General features: G+C 34.7%; 1 protein-coding gene across 1 annotated transcript in view; it reads left to right on the top strand.

Moving 5' to 3' along the window:
- sff (BRSK family serine/threonine-protein kinase sugar-free frosting) overlaps positions 1-14824 on the top strand; it is a 39696-nt gene extending 24872 nt beyond the window's left edge. The window contains exons 13-24 of the mRNA XM_090118619.1: positions 76-147; positions 782-880; positions 1744-1827; positions 5508-5615; positions 5928-6097; positions 6825-6929; positions 7469-7550; positions 9961-10089; positions 10635-10753; positions 12194-12253; positions 12867-12951; positions 13358-14824. Coding sequence (XP_089974745.1) covers positions 76-147; positions 782-880; positions 1744-1827; positions 5508-5615; positions 5928-6097; positions 6825-6929; positions 7469-7550; positions 9961-10089; positions 10635-10753; positions 12194-12253; positions 12867-12951; positions 13358-13524 — 1280 coding nt within the window. The 3' untranslated portion in view covers positions 13525-14824. The remainder of the gene's footprint in view (positions 1-75; positions 148-781; positions 881-1743; positions 1828-5507; positions 5616-5927; positions 6098-6824; positions 6930-7468; positions 7551-9960; positions 10090-10634; positions 10754-12193; positions 12254-12866; positions 12952-13357) is intronic.
- Positions 14825-19797: the final 4973 nt, after the last annotated feature.

Below are 19797 nucleotides of genomic sequence, written 5' to 3'. Positions count from 1 at the left end.
AATGTATGTCATTCTTACTGTTACCACTATATCTCGTCACCAGCTGGACCGATTTTGATAGAACTTTGATTTCAGCGTCACCTTCCGTCCGTGAACATCATCACCAGAGGGCTAACTCTACTGGACCCACGATAAGTCTGAATATAAGTGAGTAGTAATTGTATTATATCAGTCTATACTAATATTATAAAGCTGAAGAGTTTGTTTGTTTGTTTGAACGCGCTAATCTCAAGAACTACTGGTTCGATTTGAAAAGTTATTTCAGTGTTAGATAGCCCATTTATCGAGGAAGGCTATAGGCTATATATCATCACGCTAAGACCAACAGGAGCAGAGCCACGCGGGTAAAACAGTAGGGCACAGCTAGTAACTGATAAAAATATAGATTTAAATTTATTCTTACATATAATATACGCATTTAAGCAAATTGGGTCAGCAATTCCGTCTAATTAGTGTTCTAATTTGAAGAATTTTGATTTCAAATAATTTCATCTTATTCTATCTGGAAAACATAATTCAAAAATTTGATTTGAAATTGGATTTGATTTTCTAAGATTATTTGTATTCATTCGATTCTAGGAACTTATAAAACTACTAGCTTTCCGCCCGCGGCTTCGCCCGCGTTTTCAAAGAAAAACCCGTTCCCGTGGGATTTCCGGGATAAAAGCTATCCTGTAACAGACAGACAGACAGAGTTACTTTCGCATTTATAATATTAGTATGAATTTGATTTTACCTCACTTGATATTATAATCTAATCAATTTATTTAAACAATTTCAGGCGGCGAACCAGGCGAAGCTGTTATAATAATAAACGAATCGCCAATGGTCGGGTCTTCCGTCTCTGTCCGACCGCACAGTCCGTCTCACTCGCACAGAGGTAGATTATATTATAAAACCTAGTATAATATAGAAAACTTAAACACACGTGTCAGAAGTGAAACTTCGTTGGCAAGATTGAATGGTACAAAAATCGTCGCCATACTTCATGACGTGACGGTATTGCCATGACGCGCGACCCTGAAGTTTTATTCTCATCGCACCTAAAGAAGTTTCACTTCAAAAGTACCAAAAAAATATATGGACTCGATAGAACGTGCTGCATATATTATCGACTCGATAGAACGTGCTGCATGTATTATCGACTCGATAGAACGTGCTGCATGTATTATCGACTCGATAGAACGTGCTGCATGTATTATCGACTCGATAGAACGTGCTGCATGTATTATCGACTCGATAGAACGTGCTGCATGTATTATCGACTCGATAGAACGTGCTGCATGTATTATCGACACGATAGAACGTGCTGCATGTATTATCGACTCGATAGAACGTGCTGCATGTATTATCGACTCGATAGAACGTGCTGCATGTATTATCGACTCGATAGAACGTGCTGCATGTATTATCGACTCGATAGAACGTGCTGCATGTATTATCGACTCGATAGTACATGCAGCACGGTCTTTTTTATGATTTACTAGCTTTTATATAATCATGAATTATTGAAAATTGATTTAGCATTTTTTGAGTTTATCGCGAACAGATAGACGCAACGGATGACCTTGTTTTATAATATGTAGTGATTACATTTTAAATTTTATTTTAATAATAGGGGTATACATAAGTATTTTATGTATTTAATTGTTATTAATGTTGTAATTATGTATGTTATTGTTTCTGTAAGATCTCCAAATAAATAAATAAATAAATAATAAATAAATAAAATATAATTTTCAGTGCGAGAAAGGTCATCTCTTCCGGGACCGACTGCACAGTCGCCGGCGCAAACATCACTGTTCCCGAATTTGGGGACTATTGCAGGTAATTATAATTTACTAGCGGTCCGCCCCGTCTTCGCCCGTGGTACCTACATGTTTAAACTATCCTATCTCTCAAGTTGGATCGAACTGCACATGGTGTGCGAATTTTATTATAATCGGTTTGGTTTGGTTTTGGAGTCCATTGAGGACAAACATTGTGACATGAGATTTATATATATTAAGATTTATTTGAAATGTAATTAATTGAAAATGTTCTAGCAAAATTACAAAACGTAGGATTTGAGAAGTTAGAAAGAAAGAAAAGAAAGAAAAACATTTATTTGACAACACAGCGTGACACATCAAAAAGTAGACAATAAAGAAAAGAATACATACAAATAACACAAAAAATTCAACACGAAAAAAATAAAAAATATTAAAACAAATTGTGCCCGCAGTACCGCCAAAAAGGACCTAGTTCAGCTTGTGCCAGGCATGAGCCTAGCGCTGGTTTTCAACTAGAACCTAGTTTCGACTCACGGATGTGAAGCGACGCAATAATAATAATTAATTAAAAATAATGTGATAAACATAATATTACATACATATATATCATACCGTGAAAAAACGTACCCACACAAATATCCAAATAAAAAGTTCTATAAAATAAATAGACTTAAGATAGGATTGACCCATACCAATAGATAAAAAAAAAACAAAAACGAAAAAATAAGCATTGGACATTAAACTAACCTTCGCTGTTCATCGATTAAGTAGTTCTTAAGATGTTTTTTGAATGTATTAATGTTTAACAATAACCTAATCGGTGGCGGCAAGTCATTCCATATTTTCGATGCTGCATAGCGGAAGCTGCCTCTAAAAGTGGAAGTACTATGTTGAGGAATGATAAGTGGCTGAGCACAGCTTCTGCATGCAACATCTCGACTGCTCGTTGTCCAGCTGAGCTTTTCGTACAGATATATAGGCATACGGGTCTTGGCAATACCGAACATGAGACAGGCCAGATGTAGTTGGCGTCTTGCTTGTAGCTTAAGAACACCCTGCTTATTTAGGAAAGGTGTGACATGTCTACGTGGTGGTATAGTGTAGCAGTACCGTGCACACGCATTCTGTACTCTTTGTATCAGCCGATCTGTTCTGGCCAGGAGACGTGGACCATAAACAGTATCAGCGTAATTAAGTTTTGAAAGAACTAGAGACTCCACCAGACGTACTCGAAGATCCTCAGACAAGTATGGACGCACTCTATATAAGGTTCTCAACCGGAAAAAACAATTACGAACCACATCGGTTACGTGCTTTTCGTACCTTAATGAGCTATCGACATACAAGCCCAGATTTCGTGCCTCGTCAACTTTTTGGATTGCCTTACCCATGAGATTGACGTCAAAAGATGGTAGAGATTTAATATGCTTTTTTGAACCGAATAACATATACTTCGTCTTGTCAGGATTCAGCACTAATGCATTGGTCTCAGCCCATTCTGCAATACTTGCGAGGTCATCGTTCAAGTATTTAACGGCATTGTGTAAATCAGTGGGGAAGAATGAAATGTATACCTGAGTGTCATCGGCATAAATATGAAACTTACAATTTTTAATAGAATTTATTATATCAGCTGAGTAAAGAATAAATAAAATAGGGCCCAAAATAGAGCCTTGGGGCACACCTCTTTCAAGTAGGCTAAAACTTGACAATTGGATACTGCCATCATCCGACCGAATTTCAACCCTCTGTTGTCGATTAGATAGATAACTATGAAACCAGAGCACTGTACTCTGGCTAAAACCATAATAATGTAGTTTCGACAAAAGCAGGGGAATATTAATACAGTCGAAAGCTCGGGAAAAATCAAGCAATACAAGGAGAGTGCACATGCCCTTGTCCTGAGCGGCCAATATATTGTCAGTGACGTCCAACAAAGTTGTTGTAGTGCTATGGCACTTTCTGAACCCTGACTGAAACACGGGGAGCAAGTCATTTTTCTCAATAAAGTCTGTGAGTTGCCTACAAACAACTCTTTCTAGTAATTTAGACATACATGGTAAAATACTTATCGGCCTCAAGTCTTTGTAAGAAGTTAGGCTACTTGTTTTAGGTAATGGTCGAACTAATGCCATTTTCCATAAACTAGGAAATATTGACTTTTGTATTGAACTATTTATGATATGGGTTATAGGTTCCAAGGTATAAGGGAGTGTTAGTATCAACATATTCAAATTAATTTTATCGTGACCCTCAGCGTTCGATTTAAGTTTAAGCAAGTACCTAGATACAATGTCTTGAGAAACCGTTGCTAATTCGAAAACCGCCTCGCCATGTAGGTGCGATTCGAAATATGTTATGGTCGTCAAATTAACAATAGCCCTACCTGGGACTTGTAGAAAATGTTGGTTAATATTATTGGGACAGGACAAATGAGGTGGAAGTACATTTAATTGTTTCCTAGGCAAAACATGGGATTTTATATTGTTCCAAAGAATTTGTGGTTTATCTATTTTATTATTTATATTATGACGAAAAAAGGCAACTTTTTCACTGTGCAAGGAGGACATAACAAGAGATTTCAATTCATGGTAATATTTTTTTTTAGAATCTGTTCTATTTTTTCGATACTTAAGTAATGCATCATCACGTAACTTCATGATGATTTTTATTGTATCAGTTAACCAAGGATGTGGGGGCTCTCTGATTATACTTGTCTTAGTAGGCGCATGTAAATCGAACAATGTAATCATGCACTTTGAAAACGACTCGACCATTGCATTGACAGAATCTAGAGACATGAAACTACTCCAATCTATTTTACCCAGGTCCCTGTTCAAACTTTCCCGACATATATTTTTGAGAGGACGGAATGTAGTGACGTATGGTTTAATTTTATTACGCTTTATGTTGAATTCGCACACAATAACGGAATGACCAAGGGAACATCTATATGGCTCTCTATATAGGCATCTCTATATGGCATCTATAAGTTATTACATTATTAAACGTTTTGTCTTATAAAATATTGCACAGTTTGGCATTTCTTTCCTTAATTTTGACTACCTTTAATCTAAATTCCTTATAAATAAATGTATTTACCAAAATTCTAGTTTTATAGCATTCAAATCTATACTTATAATAAATCTGTAGAGAGGCCAATTCTGTACATGAAATATATTTAAAAAAAAACTATGAAGGGGTGATAAGGGATCGCTACTGATGCCAAAAATGCAATCAGTAAAATTTTTGTCTGTCTGTCTGTCTGTCTGTCTGTATATTCGTTATAGAAACAAAAACTACACGACGGATTTTAACCAAATTTGGCACAATTATTCTTCATACTCCTGGGCAGGTTATAGTAAAAGAATCATGTAAATCGGTGTAGAAACACCAAAGTTATACATGAAATACGCTATAGGTCATCGCGCGTGAATACAGAATCATGCCATCAGAATCAGGATTATTTTTGTGTATCAGTTGCCGCGTTCGACGCGCTTCGCGGCGGGAGCTATAAAAAGGCGGCGGGTCTGCACCCGTTTCGCGTTGTCATGGCATCACGTGTGAATGGCTGAACCGATTTCGATAATTCTTTTCTATTATATTCCTTGAAGTACGAGGATGGTTTTTATGTAGAGAAAACGTAAATATGTACCACGGGCGAAGCCGGGGCGGACCGCTAGTGCTTAATAAATGTACTGTATCGAAATTGATGCGACTCTTCTCCCACGATAGTTCCCGCAGCGCCCGGCACAGGACCGGCAGCTCCGTGGCGAGCACGCTTGGCCACTATCAAAAATTCATTCCTCGGTTCTCCACGGTTTCATAGGAGGAAAATGCAAAGTAAGTGTATTTGAGGGTATAAGTAAAAATCTGAAAAAAATATTACGAAAGGTCTATTTTGACGCACTTTAAACGGACACATTTTATTAAAACTTTGTAGACTTATCTCCGCTTGATTTAAATGCATTTATGTGCCAAAACTACATCATTTTATCTATATAACTTACCCACTATTTGATTTGATTTGGTTTACTAATCACAATTTATTTAACCATTTGATTTGATTTACCAATCACAATTTATTTCACCATTTGATTTGATTTACCAATCACAATTTGTTTCACCATTTGATTTGATTTGATTTGATTCCAGCATCCTCAGAAGAAGTACACTTAACTCCAGAAAGTTCTCCCGAACTAACCAAACGTTCCTGGTTCGGTTCGTTATTACTATCTGCAGATAAGGAAGAAACATTCACCGCACTTGTCAAGGGGAAACCGCTAGCCACGGTTAAGGCTGACTTGATACACGCGTTTTTGAGTGTGAGTATAAGGTTTAGAAGTGAAGGTGTTTATTAAAATGTTTTTCTGGGGATTTTGTTTTTTGGGCATATTTCTGGCAATGTTGTAAGATGGCATATTTATTGTAGTATTATTGGGAATATTTCAGATGCATTTCTAAAAATGTTGTTAGCTAATTTAGAATAATTCCTGTCGAAAACAAACATTGAGGATTTTTATTTTTTACTAGGGATATATTTCTTGTAATATTTCTCTAAAAATCCTTGTTCTTTAGAAAGCTTATTTAAAATGTTATTGGCACTATTTTCCATATTATTTTAAAACGGTGTTATTTGAAATAAATTTCTTGCAATATTATTATTTATTAAATTGTCATTGAGTCTATTTGACATGTTTCTTGCAATTTCATCGAATATGTTTTCTGAAATGTGTCCTGCAATTTCATTGAAGGTATTACTGACATATTTCTTGCAATGTCTTTAAATTTATTTTAGACATATTTCTAACAATGTCATTGTATATTTTCTGAAATTTTTGCCATGTTATCTTGATTATTTCTAACACATTTATGGCAATGTTTTTGATATATTTCCTGCAATGTTATTGAAGCTGTTTTGTTCTGTCTTTGAAAATATTTCCTAAATTTTTTGTAACTTCAGTTATTTACCTACTACCTACTTGCAAATATACATTTTAATCAGCATTATAATAAATATCTAATTATTAAGTGTTTTTGTTTTATTTGTAGATAGCGGAATTATCACACAGTGTATTAAGCCCGATGTCATTTCGCGTGGAATACAAGAGAGGGTCCAACGCGCCGGCCATGTTCCAGAGACATGTTAGATTTCAGGTGAGAAATATAGATAGATAAATATATAGGAAAGAAAGAAAGGAATCAATTGATTGATTGATTGATGATCTATTTCTTTATATAGTGGTAGCTCCATTTAAAAAAAAAGACGGGATGCACTGGGGGAGTGCCGGCAGAAGTGAAAACTTGATTATTAACGTTGAGCATGTTTGATATTTTGGAATGGTATCCATCTTACGCTTTTTCGATCAGGTCACGTGTCCTGACGCAAGTTTAAGATTTTATACCCAACGCCGCTAAAGAAGTTTTCACTTCAAAAAGGTTGTAAATTTGTTTTTTTTTTTGACGAAAGAAAGATAGAAAAAACATGCATTGACTACTTATGTGATTTTGAATAACGAAATTTAAAAAACAACGAATTTGAAATGCGATTTATGCATTGTTTTATTGGAACATGCTCATACATATAGATATGATTTGACTTGCCATTTGAACGTTATAAAAAGTCGCTGTATTGGTACTACAAGGTTTATTTCAGTAAGTAATAAGTATTTATAATTTTGAAATATTTTTTCTAGGTTGACATTTCTACAATAACAAAAGCGCCCGGTGAAAACGGAAAGGAATATTTATATGCTATCACGTTCACTTTATTATCTGGTAAGTTTCTCTTTTTCTGCTAAATTACTAAGCCGTTTTTGATGCAATCGCCAAGAAAAATACAATATTAATGAATATAAATGCAGCCAGATATTGATTGATATTGATATACATTGATATGTGACAGTGTCTTCATTTGTCCGCAAATTACCTACACATTTTGTTTTATTATCACTTTTATATGTGTTATAATGAATCGGTTCAAGTATAGAACCTTGAGGGACCCCAATGAGAAAAAAGTATTTAATATTTAATTTATTTGACTAAAAGAGTTTGTTTATTTGGCGAATTAAAAACTCGTAGTAGTGCAAACTTGAATTTATTCAAGCGCATAACACATTCAACCCGTAACTAACAATAAGAGCGTATACGCACTATGCGGGTAGCCGCATTGCGGGTAGCCGTCCGGCTGACCGCAAGCACAATTATGTACGTAATATTCATTTCTATGCGCACTGCGATGCGGCTACCGCAGACCGCACAGTGCGCATAGAAATGAATATTCCGTACATAATTGTGATTGCGGTCAGCCGGACGGCTACCCGCAATGCGGCTACCCGCATAGTGCGTATACGCTCTTAGATACATCTTAACCCCAGAACTCTGCCTCAAAACCGGGTTTAAGTAATATATTACATTTTATAGACAATTATTTATGTATTTAAATAAATAAATACCAGGTGACATTAAGAAGAGTCAAATTGTTTTTCTGGCTAATATACATTTTAATGCAATTGGTTAATGTTTAATCTTCTATTATTTCATTTCTATTGAATTGCCATTTTTATGTATTACTAGGTTTCCGCCCGCGGCTTCGCCCGCGCAGTCAAAGAAAAACCCGCATAGTTCCCGTTCCCGTGGGATTTCCGGGATTGCGTCATTTTCCCGGGATAAAAAGTAGCCTATGTCCTTTCTCGGGTATCAAAATATCTCCATACCAAATTTCATGATAAATGGTTCAGTAGTTCAGGCGTGATTGAGTAACAGACAGACAGACAGACAGAGTTACTTTCGCATTTATAATATTAGTATGGATTAAATAATTTTTTAATTCAACTATATTCTTAAAATAATAACCAAAATATAGAACACATTCATATTTAATTAATTACATTAGGTAGGTCGTTATTATATGATAGGACTAATAATGGCCCAAATATGCTAACCTGTGGTACTCCATTAAGAATATATGTAATTATAATTTCACCGGTAAATCTGTGTACTTTCACCTGATTTAGATAGATTTTCCTTTTTTACGTTCCTTTAAATAGGTTTCATATGGCTGGCGTCCACTAGGCGGATCGGGCCGGGCCGCATCGCAACGCAAAAATACGCCGGCCTATGTTTTGTATGAAACATCGTCCATTAGCGACGGATCGGGCCGGGGCGGGCCGCAACGCATTGGCGGATATCGCTTCGCAGGCGGATTGCTGCCGGCGGTGCGCTGCGGCCCGGCCCGCCCCGACCCGTCTAGTGGACGCAGGCAGGCGGATGTGAGCGGCGAGCGTCTGTTAGATACAATCCGCCGCGCCCCGTACAGGTGGACGCAGGAGCAAACAGCGCGTCCATTGGAGACGGCCCGTTGCGATGCGGCCCGGCCCGATCCGCCTCTAATGGACGCCTAGCAATAGAATGCAAGACTTTGTATGCCATAAATATTGCCTTTATACAGAAGAATGTCACGGTTAACAAAATCGAATTCTTGGGTCAAATCAAAAACTTCTGTTTCAATGGATTAAATTAAAAAAAATGCAGTGTGTATGGATAAATCGATCTTCCAATTCGAAAGGACAGACTTAACACACAAACCATTCTCCTCTAGACAACATATACCGTTTCTGCCGTTTTCGGTTTAGAAGATAGCATTTGATTGCGTTTGCCTGTCTTACAAAGGGATAATTAAATCTTCCAATTGGAAACGACTGATTTTACACTCAATCTCTTCTCTGTCAGGCAACATACGCTGCCCTACGCGTGCACGAGGTAGTACTTGTCCACGCGGTGACAGCCGCGGAAAAGTACATGGTAGATTGTGTTATAATGGAATAATTACAAAAATGAAGTTACTTTATTATCCCAATTGAATAGCACAGACTTAACACACAAACCACTCTCCACCTAGCAACATACGTCATTTTCGTTACGTGTGCTAGCTAGTATTGCAAATGACAGACTTAACCCCCAAACCATTCTCTACCAAGCAACATACACCGTTTCCGCCGTTTCCGTTGTAGAAGATAGCATTTGTTTGTGGTTGTCTGTCTTACAAAGGGATAATTAAATATTCTAAATAGAAACGACAGACTTAACCCCTAAACCCTTCTCTACCAGGCAACATACGTCATTTTCGTTACGTGTGCTAGCTAGTATTGCAAATGACAGACTTAACCCCCAAACCGTTCTCTACCAGGCAACATACGGCGCTTCCGTCGCGTGTGCGAAGTAGTACAGGCGGCGGTGTGTCGCGCACCAGGAGCGTCCCGCGCGGTGCACCACCCGCCCTCGCCGCGCGCCGCGAGACGCAACCTGCAGCCGCTCAGTGAGTAGCGACTGACTGACTGACTGACTGACTGATAGCTACTGAATACATACGACGATAACGAGGGAGCTACTGAATAACAACTCACAGTGACTATAGCAACAGTTAAACGACTTATAGCAACGGTACAGCGACTAGCTGTGACTATAGCGGCCGTAAAACAACTTACAGTGACTATAGCGACAGTACATACCACTAACAGTGACTATAGCGACATAATACGACTAACAGTGACTATAGCGACATAATACGACTAACAGCGACTATAGCGACAATAAGATGACTAACAGTGACTATAGCGACATTACAAACCACTAACAGTGACTAAAGTGACAGTACAACGACAATACAACGAGTTACAGTGACTATAGCGATAATACAACGATGACTACAGATTTAATCTCTTAAAGAATTGTATGTCCTGAAAAAAAAGTTTATAACATATATTTTTTTTATTTTACCTTTTCATGCGATTTTCACAGTCGCTATAATTAGCCATAAAAACACTATTCCCATAATAATGCAGTTTATAAATAATATTACAGACGCGAACGAAATACCTGACAGTCCGGAAACGCCACAACATCAAGAGCACGACAGTGATTGTTCAGTTTTCGAACCGAACACGCCCGGCAGCCATACTTCTATTGAGCGGTTGGATCAGGTAAGAGTGAGAGAGTTGGAAATTAAAAGAGAGTGAGTTGGAAATTCAATAGAGAGTGAGTTGAAAATACAAGAGAGAGTGAGTGTGTTAGATATTCAAGAGAGAGAGTGATTTGGAAATTCAAGAGAGAGTGAGTTGGAAATTCAAGAGAGAGAGAGTGAGTTGGAAGTTCAAGAGAGAGAGAGTGAGTTGGAAATTCAAGAGAGTGAGAGTTGAAAATTCAATAGAGAGAGAGAGTTGGAAATTCAATAGAGAGTGAGTTGGAAATTCAAGAGAGTGAGTTGGAAGTTCAAGAGAGAGAGTGAGTTGGAAATTCAATAGAGAGAGAGTTGGAAATTCAAGAGAGAGAGAGTGAGTTGGAAATTCAATAGAGATAGTGAGTTGGAAATTCAAGAGAGAGAGTGAGTTAGACATTCAAGAGAGTGAGTGTGTTAGATATTCAAGAGTGAGTGTGTTAGATATTCAAGATAGAGTGAGTTGGAAATTCAAGAGAGAGAGTGAGTTGGAAATTCAAGAGAGAGAGTGAGTTGGAAATTCAAGAGAGAGTGAGTTTAAATTGAAAAGAGAGTGAGTTGGAAATTCAAGAGAGAGAGTGAGTTGGAAATTCAATAGAGAGAGAGTGAGTTGGAAATTCAAGAGAGTGAGTGAGTTAGACATTCAAGAGAGAGTGAGTGAGTTGGAAATTCAAGAGAGAGAGTGAGTTGGAAATTCAAGAGAGAGAGTGAGTTAGACATTCAAGAGAGAGTGAGTGAGTTGGAAATTCAAGAGAGAGAATGAGTTGGAAATTCAATAGAGGGAGAGAGTTGGAAATTCGAGAGTGAGTTGGAAATTCAAGAGAGAGTTGGAAATTCAATAGAGAGAGTGTGTTAGATATTCAATAGAGAGAGTGTGTTAGATATTCAAGAGAGAGAAAGTGTGTTGGAAATTCAAGAGAGAGAGTGTGTTGGATATTCAAGAGAGAGAGTGTGTTGGATATTCAAGAGAGAGAGATATATTGAAGAAAATAAGTGTTAGAGATAGATAGAGATAATGTGTAAATTTGTGAATGTGGGATTGAAGGAGAACGAATAACTGTTAAAAATGGAAATATTTTATGCTATTTGGTACACCCGGTAATCATTTATGTCTATAGAGCGGTTGAATCAGGTGTGTGGCCGTTTAATTAACTGCCTGATTTCAATCCAGCCGGCACTTACTCGTTTAATTTAACTCACGTACAGATAAATACAATTTATAATCATGGTGCCTCTCTTAAATAAATAACAAAAATAGTGAGGGTAGTTTCATTAATGGAAAAATTAACATATATTAATCCGTTTCATTAAGCGCCTAGGCTATCAATTAAACGGCTAATTTAAACAGTTGGCTGCGACGTCTGCATCTAGTTATATGTCTTTTTTTATATTTGCAGTATTGATATATTATTTTTTAATATTTTAGAATGGTACACACACACTGGGCTCAAATTCGTCTGTCGCGAGCGGATCTAGTGGATATAAAGTGAGTTATTTCATACAAATTTTACCCCTTGTTTCCAATATTTTGAAGTGAAACTTCTTTATCAGGGTTGGAAAAAAATTTAGTATAGCATTTTTTCGTTACGCGTGACATTTTTCCGTTACGCGCCATCTTTTTCTTATCCCTACCACGCGTGATTAGACGTATTTCTGTAAAGTTGCATATAGTAAATTATTTTTTGAAAAATAAGGTCATAAAGAAGTTTCACTTCTAACGTGTGTACACTAGTACACGCACACTTTTTTTATGATTATTTAAATTTCAAAATGTTTGTAGTTTTAGTAGTTTCTGCTGTATGTTGATAATGTTGATATGTTAGTTTTCAGATATTTTGTTAGGTGTTTATTTGGTTTTCGCATAGTTTACGTTCCTGTGGGATTTCCGGGATAAAATTAACCTTTGTCCTTTTAACCAAATCGGTTTAGTGGTTGAGGCGTGAAGAAGTGACAGATGGACAGAGTTATTAGTAGGAATTTCTTATCTATCCGTTCTAACTTCTACCGTTATTCAATCTTTTACAATTTTTCTTAATTTTCACTAGATATGGATTTTAACAATATTTTTCTATCTATCTATCTTTTATTCCCGCAAACAGCAAGGCGTAAGATGCAGACGCGCAGTAGAACCGGCTTCCGCGTCTCTCGATCATGAGATTATGAGCTGTGGCCGAGATTTACCTGGTAAGTGAGGATTTTTTGTGATTTTTTTGTATTTTTTTTTGTGATTTTTAGTAATTTTTGTGATTTTGTATGTATGTGTAAGGTAGATATGTGTTTGTGTGGCAACAAAATCTAAAAACATCGTGTTTTTTTGTGTTTATTTTGTTTTTTGATACTATTTGTTGTGTTTGTGTTAAAATAAATTATTTCTAAAACTTTTTAGAAAAAAAATGATTGTTTATTACGTTTTTTGTGGGTAATTAAATATTGTACATTCTGGGATGGTTTTTTTTACGAAATAGTGGGATTAAAAATTGCAATGTCGTTGTTTTCTCTTTTTTAATACCAGTATTTTTAACTAAGGTAAAAAAAATATTTTTTTAACAATATTCTATACTTTTTTTAATATATTTATTTAATTTTACAGGTACCCACACGAAAAGATCGTCTTCAGAATGTAGAGAATCCACATCGTCACCGCGACGTGGTTTAGAATCGAGAGATTCGTCGATAAAAGACGAATTGCGTCGTAATAATTCTTTACGGGAAAACAGACAGCACAGGGGCGATGTGACGCCTACATCTATCGCGTAATCGCATCGTTTTCAGTGCAGCCGTTCGAAGTGTTCGCCGCTGTTTTGTGAATACTAAAATTTTTGAAAAAAAAAAATGTTTCTTTGTTTGTTTTTATGGGCCGGGGCCCGGGAGTCAGGATGTTTTGGGTTGAATTTTTTTGTTTGCGGGGATTTTTTGGTATTAACAGCGCAGCGGTGAAAACGTCGACAAAATAAGTCAATATATTGGAAAAGTTTTTGAATTTACATAAAATATCTGTGCAGAATTATTGTAATCTTATAATGCTGTAATATTAACCTATTGTTGAGAAACTCGGAACAAATTGGAAAAAATCCAAAAGCACTTACGTGAGTTTCTACCGGGTTAAATGCTAAATGGAATAACATATAACCCGTGTCAATAAAGGATCGTTTCGAAAGATACAATCGATTTATTATTGCCACAGATTATGTCAGTGTTAAGCTAAGTGGCCACTATATGACTTTTTGCTGCGTATTTTGAAAATAATTTTTTGGGCTAAGAAGTAAAAAGAATACATGACTATTCTTAAAAAAGTAAATTATGAAATTTTGTTAAAAAAAATGTTTTTTGTTCAAATCTCAACCATTTTTTTATTCTCGATGTGATTACTCTTTAATAATTGAGACGAATTAAGATTTTGTAAGTGGATCCTTTTGAGTTATAAAGAAAAACATAGCCTGACTTGAGACACAGTTAGAAATCATAAATATCTATACTAATATTATAAAGCTGAAGAGTTTGTTTGTTTGAACGCGCTAATCGCAGGAACTACTGGTCCGATTTAAAAATTCTTTCGGTGTTAGATAGCCCATTTATCGAGGAAGGCTATAGGCTATATATCATCACGCTAAGACCAACAGGAGCGAAGCCACGCGAGTGAAACCGCGGAGCGCAGCTAGTCCAATATAAAATACAATGGCTTTCCATAAATTAAAAAACAGTACATATATGATAAAATTTCAAAATTATCTTTTTTTTTGGTAGTTATTGATACGTAGTAAGAAATTGCGTCTCTCATTGACCACTTAGCTTAACCGACGCCACAAAAAGGTATTTATAAATAGCTGTAATTAGAAGCTTTATGTGTTAAATTGAAACCGGCCACTACGCTATTCTGTACTGATTATTTACCTAAGGCCTCATAATTGTATTTTTGCAACCCTTTACTGCCTGATAGTATGTACTATATATTGCACATAGATTGTCCAATATTGTTATTTGTAAGTACAAGAGATCAGTGTTTTCTTTGGTAGTATAGGGGTTTGGGTTTAGTGGGGGCTATTAAAAATTAAAAAACCCTTTAAAATGCTTGGTTTTGTATGAAAAATATTTTTTTTTATAACCCTCAATAGGGCAACGACTTTTTATAACCCTCAATAGGGCAACGACTCACTTGGTGGAAGTTGGTTTTTCAGGAAGGTGTAGGCTCTTTGCTTGAAGGTTCCCAGTTCCCATATAAAATTCCTCCCCGTCTAGTTTTTTTAGGCTTGCGTTTCCCCCTCTTTAAACAAATTGTTTTAAAAGGAGAGATTTATGGAAAAATTATGTATGACCCACCCCTCCCCCTTTTCAACTTGATGTTTATCTGATTATTCCTATAAATTATTTCCACCCCCACTTTTATTTTACCGTAAAATTTAATCTAAATAAAATTCTAGACAGGCACGATATTTCTACTTCGACAGAATATAAATAGATGTAATAGTCCGGGATACATCGCCCATTTTTGCAAGTGATTACTATCAAGCTAATTTTTCGTGAGTAGCTTTATTTTGATGAGATGCCCAATAATTTCATGTATGAAACTCTCGATTGTGGTAGCTACCAGAGGAAACAAGGATAAAATATTTTGATTTGATGGTTCTCAAATATTAATTACTAACTGAATGTTTTTTTTTGTTCAATCTCAAGATAATTATCTAAATTATTCGAAAAAATATTTGTCCTACAAAATCTATGGTTTGATCAAAGAGTCCCCCTTTCCAATGTGTATCGATAACGAAGTCATCATAAATGATTAGTAACCAGCTGATTTTTTTATTTTCACTTATTTAATACATAAATAATTCAACAGACATATTGTCCTACAAATTGCGTAATAAATATTTGAGAACCGTCAAATCAAAAATTTTTATCCTTGTTACCTCTGTAAGCTACCACAATCGAGAGTTTCGTTCATGAAATTATTGGGCGTCTCATCAAAATAAAGCTACTCACGAAAAATTAGCTTGATAGTAATCACTTGCAAAAATGGGCGATGTATCCCGGACTATAAGCATCTAATTATGTATTTTATACTAGTATACCCTGCTCTTTTTTTCCCTTTTCTTTTATAACAATTTATTATGTAACTAGCTTACCGCCCGCGGCTTCGCCCGCTTGGTCTAAAACCTAATAAATTATATTAAAACCTTCCTCTTAAATTACTCTATCTATTAAATAAAACCGCATCAAAATCCGTTGCGTAGTTTTAAAGATTTAAGCATACATAGGGACAGAGAAAGCTACTTTGTTTTATACTATGTAGTAATGGTAAAGAGGATAATAAGCCTTCCACTAAATCCACACAGAAAAACATTTAGACAATGATAACCAATCCAGTAGTTGCATACGTGTGCACTTGCAAACATGTAAAATGTATATATTATTTAATAATGGCTGAATGCGCACAGTGAATCCTGTTGTAGAGTTAGTGAATATTCATTGCAGTGAATGAATATTATTCATTCATTTCTTAGGAAAATATCGAGATGGGAGTTACATGTGCTTTAGGTGCTGATGGAAATTTTGGAGGTAAAAAAGCGTGTGTGCCGACTACACGTGTCAGAAGTGAAACTTCTTCGGCAAGATTCGAACCAAAATCGTCGCCTTACTCCATGACGTGACGGTATTGCCACGATGCGACCTTGAAATTTTACTCTCAACGCGCCTAAAGAAGTTTCACTTCGAAAGTGTTTTGATGTAAGAACAGTCTTTAATTGTTTATTTATTGTATAATTTTTGTTCGAAGATGTTTTTGATGAAATTGATTATAATGCAAGTAAATAATCAAATGTTGGAGGTAGTTAAAAAAACAGAAGTGTTTGAGAGATGAAAGAAACAGTATAATTGTTTATTTAATGTATAATTTTTTTGTTGAAAATGTTTTTGGTGAAATTGATGATAATGCAAGTAAATAAAACATTAAAAATAATACCAAAGTGTTGTATTCGTAGTAATTTGACTGATTGTATGTTGTGTATGTAATAGTATTTCAATACAATGTAAATAATTTAAAACAATCTCATTCCATTTCTCCCTTAGTAACTAGCTGAACTAAATCTCAATAAATCGTTCTTAAGCAAGCCTTTGATTAAGTGGCTCTGTTAAAAAGTACTAGAATTACTCCATTAATATATTTTTAGATGGAATTTAATTTTAAGGATTGTTAGTTTTTATTATTTAATGTACTTTATGTAAATTATTTATTGTTCGTGTTTGTATGTTTGTTTCGATGCGAGGGGTTCCACAGGGATATGAACTAGGTCCTCCATTTGTGCTCAGTTTTATAAATGTAAATAATGTTTCGTATATTATGGAGTTAGGTTTATTTAGGTATTGGTTACTTTAAATATTAATAAATGCACATGTAACTTCTATAGCTTCGAATTAACGGGCTTGTTTGGAAAATATTTGAGAAAATAAAGAAAAATTTGATATCGTAAAAAGTCTTTGGATATTTCATGTGAGATCTAACTAAAAAGCTTTTGTTCTATATAAAAAATGTAATAAAATGAAAAAAAAAATTGCATTCATTAAAATACTTCAATATATTTTCCGAGCAGCCCGTATAGATAGATAATTATTTAATTTCGCTATAAAAACCGTGTGTAATTAGAAAATATATAAATATTTCGGGTATATATCGAAATTTCATAGTCACGGCGACTTTGTATATAAATCATTTTGCTTTGTCGTATTTTGGAAATAATGTTTTTGTGTCTATTAACTTAAAAATAATATAAAACTTTATTCATTATTTTCAAGTTTACGTTATTTTGTTTTTTGTATGTTGAAATAAAATGTATTTATTGCAGAATACGACAGATCAGAATGATTATTATTTATAATCGTTTTGGCTTCGTTTATCATAATGTTTTGTTGTTTTTTTTTTGTTTCATGACGCGGGAATGGGGAATATGTTTTTAAACAACTGTTATTTAGTTTATCGTGTTCGATTTCTTAGTTAAATGCTATTATGTATATCTTAATATTGACGTTTAAAGATTTACTGAATTCTTTAAACGTGTGTTACTTAAAAATAATATTTAAATTATGCATTTTTCTGATTTGGTTTATTTCAAAAAAGTAAATAAGTATTTCATTTCTTTTCCTCACGAATCTACATGTCAAAACAAACATACCAATCAATCAAAATTAAAATATAAAAGCATATTTCCCGTTTCTTCTCATTATAGCGAAATAAATATAAAAATAAGAGCAACGTGTAACCTGCCGCCACATATCATGGAAATCATAAATTTGAATATAGCGCTTTATCATTTATGTAATGACTAAAAATGTTAACAAAGTGACAAAAATTGTATATTTTCGTTATTTTTTTTGTTCAAACGGAGTTAAAAAATCATGTCAAAATATTCTTTCATTCGTAAGTGAAAAAATATTTTTTAGTCCACATTTGTTTACAATTTTAGTCACACTACTAAATAAGTTGAAAAAAATATGGCAACATTATGTGGTTTAATTTTATTCCTTTACAAATCTGTATTTTTTGTATATCTAGTCATTTTTAATTTATCTATGTCACAATGTAACCATAACAAAAAAAATATCAGTATTGTAGAAAATGTACACGCACCTTATTTCAATCGTCTAGTCATTTGAATAGTAAATAATTAATATTCTGTAAATAATTATAGTTTATTTTACAATTAGTTTATCGGAATGCATGGGGGCTTATTGAATTGTCGAAAACCTATTATTACCATAGCGTGGATATTTAAAAATGATATTATGCGTATTAATATAATTTGTAAAAATGCCTTTATCACTAATACATATTATATTATCGTAAATTGAAACGTATATTTTGCATTGAAGAGTGTAATTTTGTACTCGGTTATTGTTAAGAAATTGCGCGGGATGTGTTTTCCTCTAGTCTATGGCGTGTTTATGCTCTGTGGTTACCGGTTTAGGTGTCTATGGACGATTATTTGTCTGTGGAATTTTGACGTTTCATTCTTTTTGATGTATACGATTGTTGCATTGAAATAATTATTTGTTGATCAACGTTTTATTTTGTCCATTTAAGTTACATAGTTACTCATTGTTTAATTAATTTTTTGTAATTCAGTTGAAAAAAATCTAATGTTATCATATTCCCGCCAAAAAATGACATGTCATTTCGTAGATTCGTTTTTTTTTGTGTATGCAATGCCAGGTTTGACTTATAGAAAAAGTAGAGTATAAACACGCTCTGTCAAATAACTAATATATAACTGTGTTCGTGATATTATTTGTAACATATTGCTAAACTTCCAAGTCGGTTTGTTTTCAAGCTGTAAATTGTATCAACTACGCTACGCTCTCTGTAACTGTATCGCTTAAGGGTCATTGGTTAATATTGAAAAATAAAATTGAAAAATTTATGTTTGTTTTACTTTACCTCCCTCGATATAATTTTAACACAGTACACCACTTTCAATCTATACACCTACATATACACACAAAGAATAAAATTACGAATATTTACTTGTAATATTAATAAGGGATACACGGTTGTATATACAACTATATGTACTAATAATTAAATAAACACATCTATATGTACCTATATTTTAGTAGATCATATATTTTTCCATAAATATAATTAAGGAAGTCAACACGACGGGTCAATTTTATTCAGCCCAAAAAACTGGCTGACTTGCAGTATTCACTTCAAAAATTGTGAACTAAATTACTACGACAAAAACCCCGTATTCAAAATAAACATTTGTTGAGAAATATTTGATTAACAATGTTGCAGAAAACTGTTCAAATGTCGCTACATGTGCGTGAACAATTCAACATGCGTAAGGGCCGGCGCAGGTATGGCGGAGCGCAGAGCAGAGCATTTTTCATTGTCAAATTATTATCGATATCTTCCGAATTATAATAATATTCGAAATCAAATAACAACAATTTACTGCCGAGGAGCATCGAAACCTACCTACATATTTTTTTAGAGCTAGCGCGCACGAGCAACTTTGTCGCCGCAACTATTTTGTCTCC

Source organism: Colias eurytheme, chromosome 30, assembly GCF_061535395.1.
Source record: "Colias eurytheme isolate Ceu_HAF_F1 chromosome 30, ilColEury1 Martin Lab GWU primary, whole genome shotgun sequence".
Taxonomy (NCBI): Eukaryota; Metazoa; Arthropoda; class Insecta; order Lepidoptera; family Pieridae; genus Colias; species Colias eurytheme.
This window is presented reverse-complemented; position numbering and strand designations above follow the sequence as displayed.